Source organism: Perna viridis, chromosome 4, assembly GCF_037379345.1.
Source record: "Perna viridis isolate PV_CMFRI_1.1 ecotype Kerala chromosome 4, ASM3737934v1, whole genome shotgun sequence".
NCBI classification, from domain to species: domain Eukaryota; kingdom Metazoa; phylum Mollusca; class Bivalvia; order Mytilida; family Mytilidae; genus Perna; species Perna viridis.
Window position 1 is genome coordinate 40,936,220 of NC_142448.1, and position 20,326 is coordinate 40,956,545.

At 33.5% G+C, this 20,326-nt stretch overlaps 1 protein-coding gene across 2 annotated transcripts in view; it reads right to left on the reverse strand.

The window, feature by feature from the left end:
- LOC148620097 (uncharacterized) overlaps nt 1-20,326 on the reverse strand; it is a 62,974-nt gene that overhangs the window by 21,998 nt on the left and 20,650 nt on the right. For both annotated transcript variants that reach the window (XM_088580676.1, XM_088580674.1), the window contains exons 4-14: nt 16,799-19,260; nt 16,140-16,385; nt 14,709-14,878; nt 13,323-13,496; nt 12,655-12,834; nt 10,822-10,946; nt 10,267-10,437; nt 6,374-6,472; nt 5,675-5,821; nt 4,087-4,195; nt 3,383-3,618 (exon numbers count right to left, since the gene is read on the reverse strand). In XM_088580676.1, the coding sequence (XP_088436802.1) occupies nt 3,383-3,618; nt 4,087-4,195; nt 5,675-5,821; nt 6,374-6,472; nt 10,267-10,437; nt 10,822-10,946; nt 12,655-12,834; nt 13,323-13,496; nt 14,709-14,878; nt 16,140-16,385; nt 16,799-19,260 (4,119 nt within the window). The remainder of the gene's footprint in view (nt 1-3,382; nt 3,619-4,086; nt 4,196-5,674; nt 5,822-6,373; nt 6,473-10,266; nt 10,438-10,821; nt 10,947-12,654; nt 12,835-13,322; nt 13,497-14,708; nt 14,879-16,139; nt 16,386-16,798; nt 19,261-20,326) is intronic.

Genomic DNA, 20,326 nt, shown 5'->3' on the forward strand with positions numbered 1-20,326 from the left:
CAAATTTGATTTTATATTTGTAATTTCTTTTAATATAAACATTTAAACTGTTATTTCTAAAATTCATTGTTCAAATAAATAAAACCAGAGGCTCTCAGGAGCCTAAATCGCTCACCTAGTTAAGGTTTGTCTTTCAAGGGCAATAAATTTAACAAGGAGTTGTCCAACAATTTTGACTCCAGAAGACTTTGGTAGGACTATGATAAGGATCATTTCAGCGATTGGAAGTTTCTTTCTATCTATTATAGTTTTCAAGATATTGGCTAAAAACTAAAAAAAAAACATAATTTTTCATCTTTCAATGAGAAACCTGACAACTTTGATCCCTGAAGCTTTTGAAGGCTTATAATAAGGGTCATTTCAGCTACAGAAATAATTTTGCTAAACCTAACGGTTTGGAGATATATGCGAAAACTTACTGTCTGACCCCTTTGTTCATTTGTTAAGAACAACGGCCATATATTTCTACGGATTAGAATCCCCACAATAGTTCTATGCAGGATACCTCGAGAACATTCATATTAAGTTTGGTTCGAATTGGTCAATTAGTGTCAGAGGAGAAGCTTTTGAACGAAATAACATTAAAAAAGCGAAAAAAGAAAAAAAACGTCGAAAAAGGGAAATAACTTCAACATGGCTTAACAAATTAAAATGAACATTTGACAACGGATAGATCTCATAATGCTGAACACTCACTATTAAGTTATATAAGTCTGAATAGGGTACATTGTGTTCTAACTTGTGCTAACTCTGTCTTAACTTTTCTAAATATGTCTGAAAAATACTTGGATTGTCTTGACCGAGTCTCATCTTGTCCAAACTAGTCTCAACTAGTCTCGACCATGTCTCAACTTGTTTTGATACAGTCTTGACCTGTCTCCACCAAGTTTTAACAAGTCTTAACTTGTCTCGACCAGTCTCAAACAGTTTTACCAGTCTCGACTTAGTCTCAACCAGTCTCGACTAAGTCTTAAACTGTCTTAACAATTTAATTCAAAGCTCTCAACAACCTTATTATGAGTTATTCATCCATTATAGCATTAGAATGTTTGAAAATTGTCTTAATTTATTTAAAAGTGGGAATGTTTATTGTATTTGAAGTATATTTTTTCTGAATAAGAATACTTTAAATATCTAAATATAAGATATATTTTTATTTTAACATTTCACGACATATTGTCATTTTGTCAATTTTATATCATTAATTTATATTTTTATATAGTTCCTTTTTACCTTTTAAGAGTGGCTGTTGTTCACTTATTCGTTATTATAATTAACGTTTTATTCGAGCCACTTCAAACATATAATATTCTTAATTTTCCTATCCGGGGTATAACTAAATAGTTGTGGGCCTTGAAATATTGTGTTTTACTTGGGTCTGTAACTTATGAATGAATGGAAATGAACATGTACTTCATTTTCAAAAGTTACTTAAAATTACACAAATATTTCCACTTTTTAACAAATTGCATGCATGTATTTAGATAACTATAAAGTTTTACAATGGACTTAAAAACTGCCATATGAGGAGTAGTACCCCAAACATGAGGGGTTCCCTAACTTGAGGTCTTGTAACCTCTGACAGTCGGTATAGGGGAGATTTCCCTGATTTCAACTCTTTTATGTGAGAGATTGAGCGTGACAATTTCCCCCCCCCCAAAAAAAAAAAAACATACTAAAAAAATATTGTAAAACGTTTATTGTTCTTGTTATACATGCAACATTTACATTAAACCACTATGGTAGATCAAAACTGGTTGTTTTCCTGATTTAAAAACTCCGCAACTTGTTCTATGATTAAATAATCATATTGCACCATATGAAGTCCTACGTGTATACCTATCTGTTAATTGCAAGTCCACACCTGTGTCAACAGATTCTCGAACCGCGAAAAGATAAAAGAAGCTGCCCACGCTATCTTTAATTGAGGGAAAATCGTTCCTTGAATTAACTACAAATGAATGAAGTCCGATACATAATGAATTTGCAACTAAGTTATAAGTATATATAGTATCGTGGATTTTTCCCAGGGAATCGGATTAACTAAAATAAATAGCCGACAACAGGGTTGTGGCACAATCGACATAAACCGTCATTTTTTTAAAGAATTAATTTTTAATATAGAAATACTAGTTTCATATTATTAATATAGGTTAATTAATATTACATCTAAGCATATTTTTAATTAATGATCTCAAATTTGGTTGCACCGTTGAGGTTAGTTTATCACTGAAATATATGAAGCTCTATTTTCATATTTATTCCAATGAGCATCTCTAAAAATTGCATTGTTGTTTTCTCGCTAATTCCGCTTTATTTTTCACTCGACATAAACACAAATTCTTTATACACATGTATACATAGCCCAAGTAACTTATCGAAAACAGATAGTGTTTTGATTATAAATGGTATTACTAAGTGCGTGATCTATCTGCTGCATATTTCAAACCCCAGCGCGCAAATTAATTGTGCGTGTGTATTATACGCGTCGATAACCAAAAAATGTTCGAACTCGAAATCGATCCAGCAAACAACGAATAAAAAAGGAAAATTTGCAGGTACATGTACATGTTTGAACGGAGTAAAATAAAACAATATTGAGGTTCCCACATACTTTACTAATATAGATGTTTTAAGGAGGAAAACCTTGGTAAGAGAAATAAATCAATGATATGTTTGTTATTCAATTACATGAAAGAATTACCCCAGCTAAGAATCATGCAAAATGTGATTCATGGGTGAAAAGCCTACCTATTTTTATTTTTGATATTTTGTTTGAACTGCCATAGTAAACAGAAATCAACATTCGGTTTACATATATCTTGTGGTCTTAGGAGATAAAATTATATAGAATGCACTGTAGATTTCAAAATTAATGGAGATAACTCTGTAAATGACACTCACATATAACAAAATCTTTTGCAATGTCCATGTTGATAATCTTCTAAGAACAGACAGATTTAAATGAATAATTACACATTTTATAACCCAGACCCATAAAACAACTTAATTACAAAAGTAAGAATATGTAGACTCTTTTTTTCGGGGAAGGGGGGGGGGTGGATTACATCTTTTCAGATTTTGCATGATTCATACAAAGACAGCTACTTAAATCTTTTCAAACATTCCTTTGGAATGGAATGAACTATATTTCAGTAACTTGAATGTTACCCTGATACTAATGTAAAAAGGCTTACATAAACGAAACGATGAGTTATGTCTCCAATCCTAGATCTACCACAATATTAAAAAAATATTCAACTTTAACCTTTATTTCAATTACTTTTCATTGGTCCAATTGTATTTATTGATATGTGTAATTTATACTATATGATAATATTTTGACATTTAATAACAGTAATCTACATTTCAAATTGTATACCTCATTTGCCATTTGTATTTGCTTTTCTTGAATTTTCTCTCGTTTCTCGAGGCAAGTTTGTACTTTTTCGTCAAAATCCTCTTCACTCTTAAAATCTTTACCCCACTCCTCTGGGTGTTGATTATAGTATCTCATGAATTCGTCTTTAATATCATTAAAGTTATACTTCTTTTTCAAATCTGTCTTGCCAGATGTCTTCCAAAAATTTAGGACTTTAACTATCACGCTTGATACCGCTGAAAAAAAGCAATTAGACGCAATTTAAGTCAAGGACAGGTCAAACTTGTATGTTACATCTTGATTTCCCAATGCAATATGCGTGAACATACCTATACCTTTTCTAAATGTTTATCTTTTTATGCTTTATTATCCGTTTCCAAAAAACTGTTGTTTTTTTTTTCTTTTTTAATTGCCCAATTACAATTTCCGCCCACACTTTAAAATTGTGCCTTGCTCTGTGTCCTTTTGTTCCATTGCCCACCTCAATGCAAACCACATTGCCTGATAATATCCATTTGGCTTATACCCCAAAACATATCGACAATTTCAACCCGTTTCAGTATTTTATATAGAGATATGTACACATGGTACTCTTTTAATGCGTTATAAATAATAAGGGTCCGTTTGTGTGACTACATGTACATCATGATAGCACAGTGACACGCCTTTCTCAATAAAATAATATAAAATCCAGGAGACTTTACCTTCTATTCCTTTTTTCGTTGCAGAGACATCCGTTAACGGAAATGGTTTCTTACTGAATATCTTCCTGATGTTTTTCATTATTTTCCGTAAGCTTTTTGCAATTCGCCTCTGTAAATTGTAAATGTATAGCAGAAAACATTTGATAAATATAATGGATTTTACTGAGCAATCGACAGTCGACAATCTTTCATAAGAACTAATAAAGGGACGGAGTGTCAGCGACGTCGTTTATATGAATATATTCTGAACAATGACTCTCTCACAATCAATTTGTCAAAAATGACGTATCTTGAAAATGACATTCATGTATGTAGTTAGGTTTGTTTGTTTGTTTGTTGGGGGTTTAACGCCCAAGCAGCAATATTTCAGCTATATTCAGGCGATGAACATGAAGTGGATGATAAATATGTAGTTAGTATGCAAAAGTTTTAACTTTTTAAACGTAGATGCTAATCTTGTGTCATGGGAATTTGGTATATTCCCGTTGGTCGAGATGTTACAACATGTACCCATAATAAGTACAAAGAGCTCGATTCCTTATAGGAATAACCTAAATTCTTATAAGGGACGGAGCATCAGCAATGCCCTGTATAAATAGATGTTCTGACACATAAATTTGTCACAACCTTTTTTCCGACAACTGCGGAAATAACGTATAACATTTAACGAATAAACACATAACGGATTAAAATGTCTGCATATTTCTGTCGTTCCACAAATGAGCGATATAATATTGAAGCAGTGCTTAGTCAACAAGGAAAATTATGTATTTTTGTACATATAGCCACGACCTTCACATACAAAGACTAAAATTAAAACTGAAAAATAAATGTTATCCATTTTTAACATTCAGTAAAAAATATTGAAGTTGAACAATTTAAGTACTTCTCCTTCTAAGAATCAGGCAAAATGTGTATAAGGTGTGGCACATGAAGTGAAAATACACAGAGATTTTACTGCATTATCTATTAAGTATTTATATCTCATAACCTCAAGAAATAACTGTCAAAGTGTTTGTAAGGTTTGCCTTTTCAAGATATACTGATAGTTCAAATTTAGTTGAAATGCACTATGGAAAAATAGCGGAGAATTGTCCCGACGTTTTTCCTTATATAAGCAGGAATATAGCCTTTTCAGTTGTTTTCTATGTGTATTTGAATATATTTGAGGCAAACAAATTGAGAAAAATAATGTGCCATGCATTGCCTGATTCTTATACAGAATTACTATTAGTCTTCCAGTGTCATAGTATACTTATATCAATTACCAATCCATTAAAAAATACTGTTAAAGTACTAATGTTCGTGGGGTACCAATTTTCGCGGATTTCGTGGATAAAGTAGACCACCAAATTTGATTCCCCCCAAAAAAAAGGATTATTTTCTGAAAATTGTATGTCAGGATCATCAAAACCACGAATTCAAGAATCCACAAACTTTTGCTTTCCCCTTAAGCCACAAAAATTGTTACCCACGAATATATGTACTTTCACAGTACGTTTTGATAAAACTCCAAAGTTTGACAATTCCTTTTTGATATTAGCCGCTTACAAATGTATCACTGAGCGTTATTTACGTAGTTACTTACGGAAACTCTATTCGTAAAAAGAGCCTTGTTTGTAATCATTTGACGAACGGTTTTTGCAACAAATGTGGCATCTGAAGGAGACATTCCTGTCGCATAATCATCTGGCGGAATCTTACTTTCAATCTCGTCTATTAAGGAATCAGTTTTCTGGTAGGGTGGAAACAAAGATATTCAAATAATGTTGTGCTGACACTTTAACTAAAAATAAATTCAATTTATTCCGAAGGTGTGATTTTAATTACCCGTAATGGTATCAATCATCGGATATAATAATTTTGCCATGTTTAATTTGACAAGATTTTCTTGCTCGATGAAACTTTGAGATAATGCTTGTTTGCTTCCTTTCAGATGTATGGGGGTAGAATTAGATTTTACTGACTGACGACAGAATAATTTGTCTTCCTTATCTGACGGTGGTAGGATTTGCCTTTCTTACCTGACGTTGGTATGATTTATCTTCCTGTTCTTGTAGTGGCATATATTTTTTTCTTTCTTTCATGAGAAAGGTAGAAATTTTCGTTTTTGCATTATGACAGTAGAATTAGTCTTTCCAATCTGACGAATGTAGAATTTGAATTTATTTTATGTGGTATGGTTCCTCTTTTTTACTTAATGGTTGAAGAATTTGTCCGTCTTATCTTGCAGAGGTGTAGTTTCTACTTTTGTTTCCCTTACAGCAGAATGAATTATCTTACTGACCTGACGTAGAAATGTTTTAACAGAAGATTCTTCATCGTCCTCGTCATTGTAATAAACACATTTCATAGGTGTTGACGTGTCAGGTGTGGATTTTGTCGGCTAGAGAAAGTACAGTAATCGCAGAATTAAAACAATTACATGCATTTTAAAACCTTAAAATCCGCAAAATCATATTCATTGGATAAAAAAAAAAGTTTGTAAGAAGAACTAAGAGATGTTGGTCTACTATTACAAGAACATTCAAAGGGACACAACCCACCAACACACGACAACCTGCTTGGCCAAGTTTTGTGTGAAATTATTGAAGATGTGTGTCCATATTTTGTTATGTCTTTGCTTTTGTTCAGCAAAGTGACACATATCATATCAGTGTAAAAACTAATTCCCTGGTTCGTTTTCTCTAGCTCAGAGTTGTTGAATATTACCTATCAAATCAACGAGAAGCATGTATGAATAAATTCAGTAAAAGAACTCCCATTGCTTCCAGTGCAAACCCATATTTCAAGTGATGCCCCTTGTGAATAAACCTTTAGAAATCAAGCAGTTTTATGTAACACTCTTTAAGGTTCATAAGCCAAATTACATTTTGCAACTATCGAAACATAGGGTCATGCGGTATTTTTTGGCAATTTCCATGGCTTCCTTACATACAATTTGAAAATGTGCTAAATTTTGACCCTAGCCGCCACCACTGTTTAAAGTGCTGTGAAAAAAAGAACAGCCAAATGCAGAACTGGCATATTCTGAAGTGCAAAAATGAAATTTCTTTCAAAATATATTAAATTGAAAAAATATAATTCAATCCCATGGCCACAGGCCTCCTCTTTATGACAGATTGTTCTCCCCAAAGGGGCAGTTATTGTGACATCATGAATATTTACTATATTTATACCATATGTAGCACATTCAAGCCACATGTAAACGCGATATTACATTGCTCGTATTCGATATCGCTGTTCATGAAATGTCTTCGAGGTTGGGATTTAGACGACATTTTTTAGATTTAAAGATCAGAATGAGGTTCAATCTTACGTCGACTTCTACAATGATGAAGTGGGAATTATTAACCAATGACTGGCTTTGTTTCAAGTCTTTCGTATTTTCACCCAACTAAAATGGCTTAACAAACCTGTCAAAATAAAAGGTCTGAAATATCAAATGAAAATAAATGATCCGCTCCATGATGTGAACAAAAGTTGAAGGACATATCGGGCTTTTTCCTTGTTGACTTCATAATTATAATTCTAGTGTATTTGACTTTTAAAATTGTTGTCATTCTGAACGGCGAAAAGATTTACATGTATTTCGAATCGTAAAACTAACCTTGTTCAGTATAGTCAATTGGAGTTCGCTGCTCTCTGATACACTCCGTGAGACGTTTACGTTTCCCGCATGCACGAAACCCAAAACGCAGCTAAACGATCACCAAACGCACGATAAACGAAAGCTTATATCATGAGTTTAAACGAAAGCTTCTATCATGCGTTTATCGTGCGTTTAAACGAACGCAAAACGATGCGTAAACGCACGATAAACTATGCACGAACGCTATAATGGGAAACATGAACGTTTCAAAGAGTGTATGTTTTATTGCTAACAGTATACGGTCTCGAATGGTACAAAAGTATTATAATTGAATTATGTTATTGTTTATGTGAAAAAAATAGAAGTCGGTAATAAATATCTTCCGGACTTGACTTTTTATGAACAATTCGACGGGTGTTTCTAGAAAAGCAGAGGACGCTTACCCCTACTGGTGCACCTGGTCCATGCTCCCAGTTTTTAGTGGAGTCCGAGTTGCATATTTGCTTTCGTTACTTTGTATGTATGATTATAGTTATTCTATGTTTTTTGTTGTGTATGTCTGTTTTCCATGTCTGGTCTTTGTCCTGGATTTCGTTCTTTTGATTACCGCTATAACCTTGGTTCCCTTAATTACTCTTTAACAATATGTGGGTGGAGAATTTTTATCTTGCAAGAACATGGCTGCCATTTTGGTTCCATTGATTACTCTTTCAAATAAAACTAGAAAACTATTAGCAAGCTATCGTGGTTATCACCCTTACTCTGCAACCTAGAACCATTTTATGAAACCTTCAAAGTAATTCAGATGCAGAAACAAATAAGAGGTGCACAATGGCAGCATGTGACGATCTCTGTCACTCATATATTATATATCTTGACAATCATAATAAATGAAATAAAACTTTAAACTGATGAATTGACCCTTATGACCTAAGCTGTATAACAACTCCTCATTAAAGTTTTCGTATTTGCCAGATGAAAATAGTTTATTTTAGCGGTTTTAAGAAAAATATTTTCAAAAAGAAAACAAAGTTGGATTTGTTTTCAATGAGAACTTCACGATAATGATAGAACGAAGGCCTAAGGATTTAAACAAATAAAATTTCTAATATGTTCAAATGTTTCCGGATGTGTGTTTCGGGTCTTTAGAAAATTTTGTTTATTCATTATTCAAAAATGATTGATTGGTTGGTTGGTTGATTGATTGATTGTACTTTAATGTTCTATGACAGATATTCTATGCATTTCAAAACGTATTAAAGTCACTTAGTTTGGGAGGACAAAGAATTAAATTTAATCCAACGAGAACGATTGACCAATCGAAGTGACTCTGCTTTTCACTAGACCAACACGCATAATTGGATTCTTAATATGCTAGAAGACCACTAAAGTCATGTACTCATATTTAGACACATTATTCTGAATCCGAACCAGCCATTCATTGTTTAATATACCTCATGTTGTGTATGTCTCATACCAATGAGAGAAGCAGTGAACATCATTTTTTATGTCTTGGGTATAACGCAACCGTTCACCGATCATTGATCTCCCCATTGAGTTCAAGAACCCTTCGATTAGAACATCGAGGTGATACAATACTTAAGAACAGTTTAAATATTATGGAACGCCACAACTGACTTCTTTGGTGTTATCATAATTTATAATGAAAATTCATAATTGTATGTTGTACCTTTACAACGGCATGCTGTTTATTTAGAATAATATGTTGTTCATGCTATCATCTAAAAGTTATATCCGTTTCACTTTTGGTTATATGTTGTTTAATTTAAATCATATGTTGTTTACTTTAAATCATATGCTTTTTACTAAATAAATGCCGTTTATCTATAATTGGTCAGGTGATTCAATCTGATGCTCGTTTCAATTTATTGTCTTAATCTGAATTGACATAACTTGTCGATAAAAACCAGCATAAACATAAGATCAGTATTTTACATTCCGACTCATATGTACATGTAGTTGGTTGAGGAAATAACAAATGGCAAAACAGTGAAAACCTGGATACAGTCACGAAATTAAAAACAAATAATCAATGCAATGTACTGCGGGAGAAAAAAAAGTTCAAGAGTTGTGTCCCTTACCCTAGGTCTACTTTATTCGCCAATAAACAGAATATTTGATAAAACAAAGTGTGATATCTGTGATATAAAAATGAAATAATACTTAGTCCTTAAAAACGTTTTTATCTAAGAAAAGGCATGAATAACAAAGTGTGTTTAAAAGGAGACAAAATCTGGAAACAAAACAGCCGAGAACTACGAAAGGCAATATACGAAAAAAAACAAGTAATAACAGAACATGGGAAATTCATAGTAATAGTAAATTCAGTTGCAACAGAGTGAGATGTTTCAGCTTGTTTTAATTAACTAAACAGAATTACAAGGCAATTTGACATTTTCAAACAATTAAACAAAGCGCCGTCTACGTTATGCTAATGTGATAACAAACGTTCAAACTGTCCGAAGAACATATAAACTTAAACGCAAAAAAAAACAAGTACGCTCAAAAATCTAGATTTTAAAACAGTCTGTATAAAAATAAACAGCAGTTGAACCACTAATACTCACCAGATTTAAATTACTGTAAAGACTAGTAGATGATTCTATCAGCCGCATCACCGCCATAGTGTTACCTCCCTTGTCTACTTTTTTATATTCCGAACCAAAATCGTCAAACAGTTTTTCAGAGGCACTCACATCGTTAGGATGAGTTGGAACATACTCCATCGGCGGTTCACTCTTAAATACAAAGGAATGAATTTGAAACATATCGTCGATTATACTAACATATGCAAATGACAAGCTTAAGGCAGCATCAGTATTTCGTTCCTTAACCACTGCAGAACGCCAGACACAGTTTCGGAGCATGATGCAATGACTGCAATAAGTTTGTAAAAAACGGAATGGCAGAAGCAGTGAACTTTCTTTAAAAGGATTTCCGTTGATTAAAACTAGTGAAGATCACTATGTGTGATATAGGCTTTCGTGTAATTGGTGGTTTAACCATTTCGTAACATTGCTAATTATTTTATATCTTTAATTACAAGAATAAAATTTATTAAAATATATTGCATCAATTAATTACGCATTTTTCATCTAGAAAAGTACGTTATTATTTCTTACAATAACTGTTAAAACTGTAACGTTAAAATCACCAAACATATCATATATGCCGACTCTCAGAATAACTGTGAAGTTTTGATTGGGATCGCCCTGTGCAAACTTTATTTCAGTGGCTGTCATTTCGCCTAAAATAGAAATTGATAAGAATAATTATAAAATGAATCAAACAATTAAAGCATTAATGGGTTAACTGTTATCTAAATGTGTTTCCTTTGGCTTATTTTTTTACTTCAGATTATTCTTATTGTTTGTTAGTTATTTTATTTTCTGTGAAGCTTACCAGCATTTTTGTCAAAAGTTCAAAGCAATTCATTAATCTTTTGACTTTTTATTGAACGTTTAAGAATCCCCTAGTATTTAATCATACAAATCATACAAATCATAGAAATCAATAAACAAAACATAAACAACAACCCAATATTTTTAAATTAAGTAGCATTTCACATAAGAATCATGCAAAATTTGATTCATGGTTGAAAATCTTACATATTTTGGTTCTTGATATTTTGTTTAAAATGTCACAGTAAACAGAAAGCAACATGTAGTTTTTCATATTATTTTTATTCGTGGGAGATAAAAGTTACATAGAATGTACTGTATAATTCAAAATTAAAAGAGATAATTTTGTAAAGGATACTAAAATACAATAGAAACTATTGGATTTTCCACGTGAATCATTTCTTAAGAGCAGACAGATTGAAATGTTTTTTTGTCTGTTTGTTGGGGTTAAACGTTCGAGCAGCAATATTTCAGCTATATTCAGGCATGAAGTGGATGATAAAATGAACGTGAAATGATGATAAAATGAAAAATGGTATAAGACACAAGGTTAATGGGGTCGACAAATTTTAATTGCCACTATCAATAGGGAGAGCTGTGTAGGGTCGGGCAATTTAGCCCACTGTGGCGGAGCCCTATGGTTCCTACTCCGGGAGAATACCACAATGGTTTTTTTTTAACGTGGAGGAACATGGCGGCTTTCCCAGCACGGTGCACCACTATGGTTTGTGGTCAGGTTTTCCTTATTATAGCCTGACAACCCCAGGATGTAACACACCAGGGGCATACAACCCAGTTGCTCTGTGGGCAAAGCGCCCTAGACCCCCGGCTAAGGTTTTGAGCACTACTTGGTCGCCTTGTACGACAAGCTTAGCGCTGCTGCAGGCCTATTTCTTGACACCCGGACCTGCTCGGGTCCAGATTGGAATGAATAATCATGCATTCCATCATATAAACCTAAGATGCAACTTAATAACAAAAATAACAATGTCATCTCGTTCTTGGGTGTTTTATATTTTACAGAATTTGCATTGTTCTCACAAAGACTGCTGCATAATCTGTCGCTCGGTTTGTATTCGGAGCATTACTAGCAGACAGTACTGTATGGTTATTATAAGTTTTTATATGTCCTTAGAAATGGATGGAATAGAAGCTTTGTGCAAATGCGTTTATCCATAAACTCTCATTTCGTTATAGTGTGTCCATTTGCTAAATGGGAACCGATGTGTCATAGTTTTTCTTACTTTTTTTGTGTACCCTGGGCGTGACATTTAATGAGCAACTCGGTGGTTGCTTCTACATAATGTAATTGATTCCTTCCCTAACTGAAACATCAGGTCTAGGCTCCAAGTTTATGGTAGGGCCATGTTCGCTCATTAATTAAAGTTTCCATTTGTGTGCGATTCTTGTTATTCCATGTTCAAAGTTATTTGTGTATATATTCTTTGTCTTGTCGTTTATCCCTGTATTGTGTCTTTTTTATAAACACATTAATCCTGGTTTCCTGTATTTCACTTTTTGAACATATCTACATTTAAATATTTAGGTGTATACCACTGTATTGGAATGGTATTGCTTCCTCAGTACCGTCATCGTCTTGAACTGTCACAGTGAGGAATTTGTACTTCAGGGGTACATTTTCTTGTTTATCCCTCGTTTCATTCCTATCAGGATTCTCCCCTTCGTCCAACCAATTAGTGCATTCGACTTTAAAAGAAGTAGTCGATGCATTTCCTGCCAAAACAATATCGAGGCGATGTTGAATGTAGTTTTTTAAATCGCGTTAAAAAGGGTAACTCGTCTATTGATCGATTTATACATGAATAAGTAAATGCAATGTTTCGTAAATTTCAGACGTTTGCATTATACATAGTATGCATTTGTCGTGACGGCACACAATGTAGGTTGGAAAAGTAAAACGTCGTTTAAAATAAAATAATGATGGGTAAATTTTCTGTAAAATTTGATTGACAACAATAATAATTAGGGGGGCATAATGCATGTAAAAGTATATCTTGCATCTTTGTATGAATCGAATCAGATATCAATGTATCCCTGTAAAAAGAATATGTTGCCGGAAGAACAATGACGAACGATATGATATATCATAAAATCAAATAAAACACATTTATCAAATTTCCTGTACAATGCAATAGGAACGAAAAAGGCCAGGTAATAATTTTTAGACACGTTATAATTTGTTATCGTCTTGCAGTCGTTACCTTTCGGTGGGTATGCTTTACATTCACCACCATACGGCGGTACATTGGTAAAGAAATCAGATGCCGATTCCCCGTGTCCTTTTCGACCTTGTCCTGAAACTATACTGACTAATCTGTATTTTGTGTCCTTGTTTAAAGTAGATGCTTTTATTACCAAATCCTTGCTAGTAGTTCCTACAATGATAACAAAAATCAACAACAACAGATAACATACAATTTGTTTTAGTGTTGATTTCATTTCAGTTGAACAATTTAGAGGGTATCCATGGATGACAAAGCAGATGGTGGCACATACCATGTTTGCGACAAATATACAACCATTATAGTTTTCTAAAAAGAATGAATAAGAATTTAAAATTTTAAAACAGAATTAAATTACACAGAATTTAAAACAAAAGAAATAACGCTTTCATTTGACGATTTTCATCATTTTGTTGCGTTGTTAAGTAACTTTGAACATACACGCAGAGCCAATCACTTTTGAAACAGAAACATTTCTGACGTTTAAAATGTAAAGTTGATCGTAAGTAACGTCATAACCTAAAACAGTACTGTGACGTCATAATTTACGATTAATTTCACACGCCAGTTCAGTTGACATCAAAATAAGCTTATCATTATTATTGAAACAAAAAATGTGCGATAAACTTTCCTCTGTGCCACCCATATCATATGATCTACTTGGTTTCTACATTGACAGTCTCTTATATATACTCTAAAATGTTGCTGAATATACACTTTAGATAGCATCATATTGACTATCCATGAATTTCAAATAGCAAAGCATGATTTTTGGTTTTGATCAAATCATGCAGATAATTGTAATTACGCATGCAAGAATTGTATAATTTCTTGATAACCAATATAATTATCACTCGTGCCAAGAACGCATGAGGATTTAACTCGTGCACGTAACAAGTTCCGAACACTCGTTAAATCTAGGCATTCTTTGGCACTCGTGATAATATTTTGGTTATTCACTCTTTCCAATTAATTAACCTATTATTATTTGTGAAATTCGTCGGCAAAGGAGAGTGTATATTCAACACTGTATTCCATGGATCATTCATTTTATTTAAGAACTGAAGACATGGTATGCAAATAGTCATACCTGCAATGTACATACATCGTTTTGAGGCTCATTTTCCTGGTTGCCAAATATTGCGATTTACTGTTTGAATATTGGTATTTGTATTTATTGTACTCTGTTTTAATTTTTTGCGTCTTAAGAATTTGGAATAGAAATTATTTGAAAAAAAATCTGAACTTAAGTGAGGAGAGTGAGCTTTTAATTTAACGTCTCTACACATATAATAGAATCATTTGGCAAATCATAAAGTGTTTAACTACACGAATTTAAAGCTTACACAAACGTAATAAATTTACCTGTATCAGACCATGAAGAAAGGTCATACATTTCGATCCAGTTCACATCATATTTCATATATAATCTCCATGAGTAATATAAAACTTCGTTCTCCAGGCAGTTTTCGCATTTTACACTCCAAGAGGATTTACTAGACACAGCATACTTATTCATACAATTCAATACACATCTACAACAACAGGAAGAAAATGAAGAATTATAAATTTCGTGACTTTAGAGTATTTGTAGGTTTTTTTAAGCCACTGCATTGTTTAAAAAACCTGTGTAGAAATGAACGCCGAATCTTTGTATAGAAAATGATATCTGCAAAAAATGTCGTTTTTTGAATTCATTCGGAAAAGTTTGCATGGAAGTCATGTAAGGGTAAAGCGTTACATTTTTTATCTAGTGAAGGCTCTAATATCAGGGTACATGTTATTGCTGAAAGATAAAAATTATGTATCAAATGAAAGCTTGATAGGTTTTGGTGACATTGAATATGATACAAACATATCACTAATTTCAAGAATTATGTCCCTTAACCTAGGTCTACCTCTTTAAGGTAATTATATTTGGATATAAATAACAATGGAAGAAAGGCGTTGACTATCACAAACGATTCATGCTATGCCTTTATTGACCTTCTTTTCATGTTTTTACTTTACATTACTGAATAATTTGGTAATAATAGAAAATTCATTATTTATAATCTTGATTTCAAAATAATTCAATGAACCATACAATTAGAGGCATAAATTAAAATTTTAGGCACATGTTTAGTTGAATCTTTTCTTGTGCTCAAACATCTATGTAATATACATCATTATAATATCATTTGGTTGAAAAATATTCAGTTTCGTCTAAAAGATGAGTAATGATTGTTTTTGTGTAATTTTTTTTTTTTTTTTTTTTGTGCGCTGCAAAACCTATATTTAACCCACCACTTCATTTGAAATGCATATACCAACTCAGGCACCGACCATTACAGTACCGGCTGCCTCGGTGGTGTTACACTCCTTGAGGCTTTTAGGTTTCCCACACGCACCATACCTATATGACGCTAGACGCTCATCAAACGGACGATAAACGAACGCTTCGAGCGTGCGTTTAAACGCATCACACACGAACAATGAAAAATAATAATATTAACAAATATTAAGTAAGACAGAAAAATCGAAAATAGAATTGATGAAAATAAAAAAAAATAAAAGCAAAAAATATAATAACAGTTGAATACAGGAAAAATTAATGTACAAACATAAAAGAACTTTTTAACGAACCCTTCTTTCATGCGTTTATCGTGCGTTTAAACGAACGATCAACGATGCATGAACGATACGTGAACGTTTCAAGGAGTGTATATATTTGCCAGATTTATTTTGGACTTGACATAATTATGAATAAAATTCCTGTCCCGTTATTTTAGCGTCTTTTCTCTTTGAAATACCTACTGTAATTTTATAACAGGCGGTGAGCCAGGAATTACTAATATCAGTTGTGTAAACGATGAATAAAGGTGGTCAACAGACACATTAACGGTAATAGCGTATCCTTCGTTGCTGGCATTGAAGAACGTAAGTTTTGCCAATCCACGCCCATATGAAGTGTTCAATAGTTCAGCACAGTCCGTAAAGGTATATCGGGATCCTTCATACATTTCTGATAAAGCACTAAGGGTACCCAGTGTGGAATTACTTCTGCAAGAAAAGCCTTTTTTTTCAAACACAAACAAAACACTGAGAATATAGCGTTCATTGAACTAGCATTGAGAAATTTGTTTTTTTTTACAATATTACTGTAATTGATGTATCATTTCATTGCATTAATGAATTACAGTGCACACGATGTAATTATTAGGTTTGTGTGGTAATTCTAGAGCATTTTAAGTTTAAAAGTTTACATACGTTTGCCGGTGTTAATTATTGAAAATAATCGTTTACTAAGATAAAAACAATGATAAAGTCAATGCTCACAAATCGTCCAAAATTGATCATATCTAATAAAAACATTTTTGTTTTAATTTAGATTTTTTTTTACTTTAAAGTACTATGAAAATTTGTTGTGTTAACTAAATACGGGACTTTGTTTAGGAACTACAATAACTTGTTACCTTTTGCATGAAAATGCAAATGACAAATCCTGGTTTCCACCTAACCCGAGCTCAAGCTCGTAAGATTCTGTAAATGCGTCCAGGACCACTTCACCCATGTTGAGACCATATTGGCGTTGGTATCCACCAACAATAGAAGAAAAGGGTGGACGTCTTTCAAACTGCAGAAAAGTTGGTTCGAAAACATACGTTTCATCGAGACTTACATTTAGGGTCACTCGATATATTCCCTCCGGAATATTTCCTTTCGAAAACCGAAACGAACCCTTCGGTTTTTCCGGAGGTTCATAGTTTAATTCCACTTCCGTTCCGTTTAAATATGCTGTGTACAGCTTCCACTCATAGGCAACGTCTCGATCGGCACATGTTATTGGTAAACGGCTTGAAAGGTCGACATCATCGGAAGTGTATAATTTTAACGGGTTATTGATATTAGAGTATTGACGATCAAAAATACCAGTCATAGGAAAACACTCATTTTCGACGGCTATAATTGTAATATTTTCGTTCCGATCGTAATGATTATAGCAAGTAATATTGACATTTTGATATCCCAATGTAATATACGTGTAATTAAAAACCAAGGGGTTTTCCATGGTAATATCTTGAGTTTTAGTTTTGGCCTTCCTGTCAATGGCATCACCAAAGCTGAAATTACATTTAACTTCCGGTAAATCTTCAGACAATGGATGTTTTGACACAACAACGGATATATCTCCTGGTGGTAATTCAATAGATGTTTCAAAGCTGATCATAATCTGTGACAAATTATAATCTGTGTAAAGTGCGTTGTCAAGATACGCAATCTCTATGAAATTAGGAAACGTTCCGATTATGTAGGGGTAATATGTTCCGTGTGATGTGTACTTGTGCAAACGTATCATGGGATTTTCTGTTACCGAAATTTGATACACAGTACTATCCCCAGCATCAAGCTCGTAGGTTGGTTTTCCAGCGCTTGGGGCGCTGCTTATGTTGAACTTAAAATTAGTGAATCCAACTGATCCGACGTAGGTATCAACAGAAAACTCGATAGCCCCGATTTGAAGTTGTAACTTCCGTACATCAGCAATTTCTGTGGCATTTTTTATGGTTACAGTTACAATATGGTGTCCGCGAACAGAATAGTCATGATTTGCTAAAAAGCTAGTGGCAGTTTGTTTTGGAGATCCATCTCCGAAATCAAATTCTATTACTGTATCCCTCGGCAATCGCGTGCAACTAAACAGAGAGATAGCAAATTTAACATTGGTAGAAAAACCTTTCAATTCGTCCGCACTATTCAAAGACATGTTAACGGAAGTATATATGGGATAGACAAACTGTAGGTCTTGGTATGTGATGCTTTGCAATTTTATATGCGAAGTAAGTTTTACAACGCTTACACGGTTTCTACATGTAATATCAATATTTTTTGAACCCGATGACGTAAAGGATATATTGTATTCAAAGGGATTTACGAAAGATATTGCTGTTGAAACTTCTCGATTATACGAATCCCAACTAACATTACATGATACATTTGTTGGTGCGGCAACGTTCTGCACTAATTCCACCTTAAAATCAATGTTTCCATCCGGAAGTGGAAATTCTTTATAATCGGAAGGGGAGACAATTAGTTCTGCAAGAGGATTTTCTATTGTTATGTCTCGTTTACATGCTACGAAATGATTGAGATTAGATGCGTTCATCTTTATTGTGTAAACCCCGGGTGAAGAATATGCATGAGTCCATGGTGTACTATCAAAAATAGTAAGCATTGCACTATCGTCGTTCTGTTTGGTACTGCCATCACCATAATCAATCAAATATTGAAAACCATAAGTTGTATAATTCAAAAAAGAAAAATCAATATTGGTACTGGTGTTTGCAAATTCAGCAACAGATAGTGACAGTTTGGAAATGTCATCACACACATTAATAACTATATCGGGAAGTGATTGGCTATCCAATTCGGAGGAAACATTCGCTTTAATCGTGACATCCCCCTGGAGAGCATACTGATGGTTGATAGTATATCCAGTAGCTAAAATAACATTTAATTTGTCGTCTAATTTGACAGTCTCAAATTTGTTATCTCCAAAATCAATATTAATTGTAAGGTTTCCCATTGGCAGACGATCATTTGAATCGAGTTTTAGAACAAGTTGAAGTTGTTGATCAGAAGTTATCGAGCTCTCCAAAGCAGTCATGTTAAATCCTTCTACAAGGTTAACAACAGAAATCATTATGTTTGTTTGAACTTTTGCACTAACCTCGTTATTGGTAACAAGGGTAATATTAAAGTCGCCAGTATTGTTGTACGTATATGATACTGAGCAACTGTGTACAGTTCCGGTGCACATTTTGTAAGCAGAATCGTTTTCGCTTGTTATCCATTCCGTTTCCACGGCACTTCCCGAGGAGAAGTGAACCGTTAAATCTATCGATCTTGCTACTAAAGCGACTGCAGGTGTATCTACCTGAAAAAAAAGATTAACAGGATAATTAATCGGAATAAGTGAAAAGCCAAAATATGATTACGAGTGCCGACGGACGCCTATACTTAACGAGTGTGCAAAATTTGTTCCAAACAAAATTTAAATCTTACTGTGTCTTTGGCACGAATGATAATCTATATAATATAACTTTTTTTAACTTGTCATTTGAATGATCTACATTCACTGATGTTAACCAAAAAAGGGGAAAGGGTTTTATACGTATGAGTGAACAGCAAACATGGTTTCTTGCCGAGGTATGGACACATTTACTTATGTATGTTCATACGTCAATGTCGACATGTTCACCATTTTTTTTTCTAAGTAAAAATTTTGAAATAAACTGAATGAATCACTTTCGGTACATATTTACATAAAAGATTTCTTTCCTATAGGAATTTGTTGTCATTATTACGAGGAACAATACACGAAATTTCGTTAAGAAACGCGAATTATTATCTAGGTGTTAACATTTTTTTTTATTAAAAAAAACAAAAAGTCCGAATACATTAACGTAGCTTAGGATTGCTCTTTAGAAGCTGGTGCATGTGTGACTTCTTTTTAAATAATCGTGTAAACAAACTAGATCAACTGTCACTAAAGATCAATGACGTTGTTTTCGTGAACAGACGAGGATTCATAAGGAGGTGGACCCGTTCTACCGACTTCTTTTTCCTAAAATTTGAGAAAAATTCTTTGCATGAAATCATGATTCTTCAGAAATATTACTGCTAAATATGTTTTTGGGAACAAATTGTGCTCCTTTACTTGCTGACCTTTTCCTTCACTCTTATGAGGCTGACTTTATAGCTGATCTGATCAGAAAGAAAGAATATCGTTTGGCTAGATTCTTCAATCTCAGTTTCCGCTATATAGATGACGTATTATCTTTAAACACTCCTAATTTCGGGGATTTGATACATCGCATCTACCCAAAAGAATGTGAGATAAAGGATACTACAGACACTGTGAAGTCAGCCGCATATCTTGACCTACACTTAGAAATCGATGGTAAAGGAAAACTATTGACCAAACTTTACGACAAACGTGA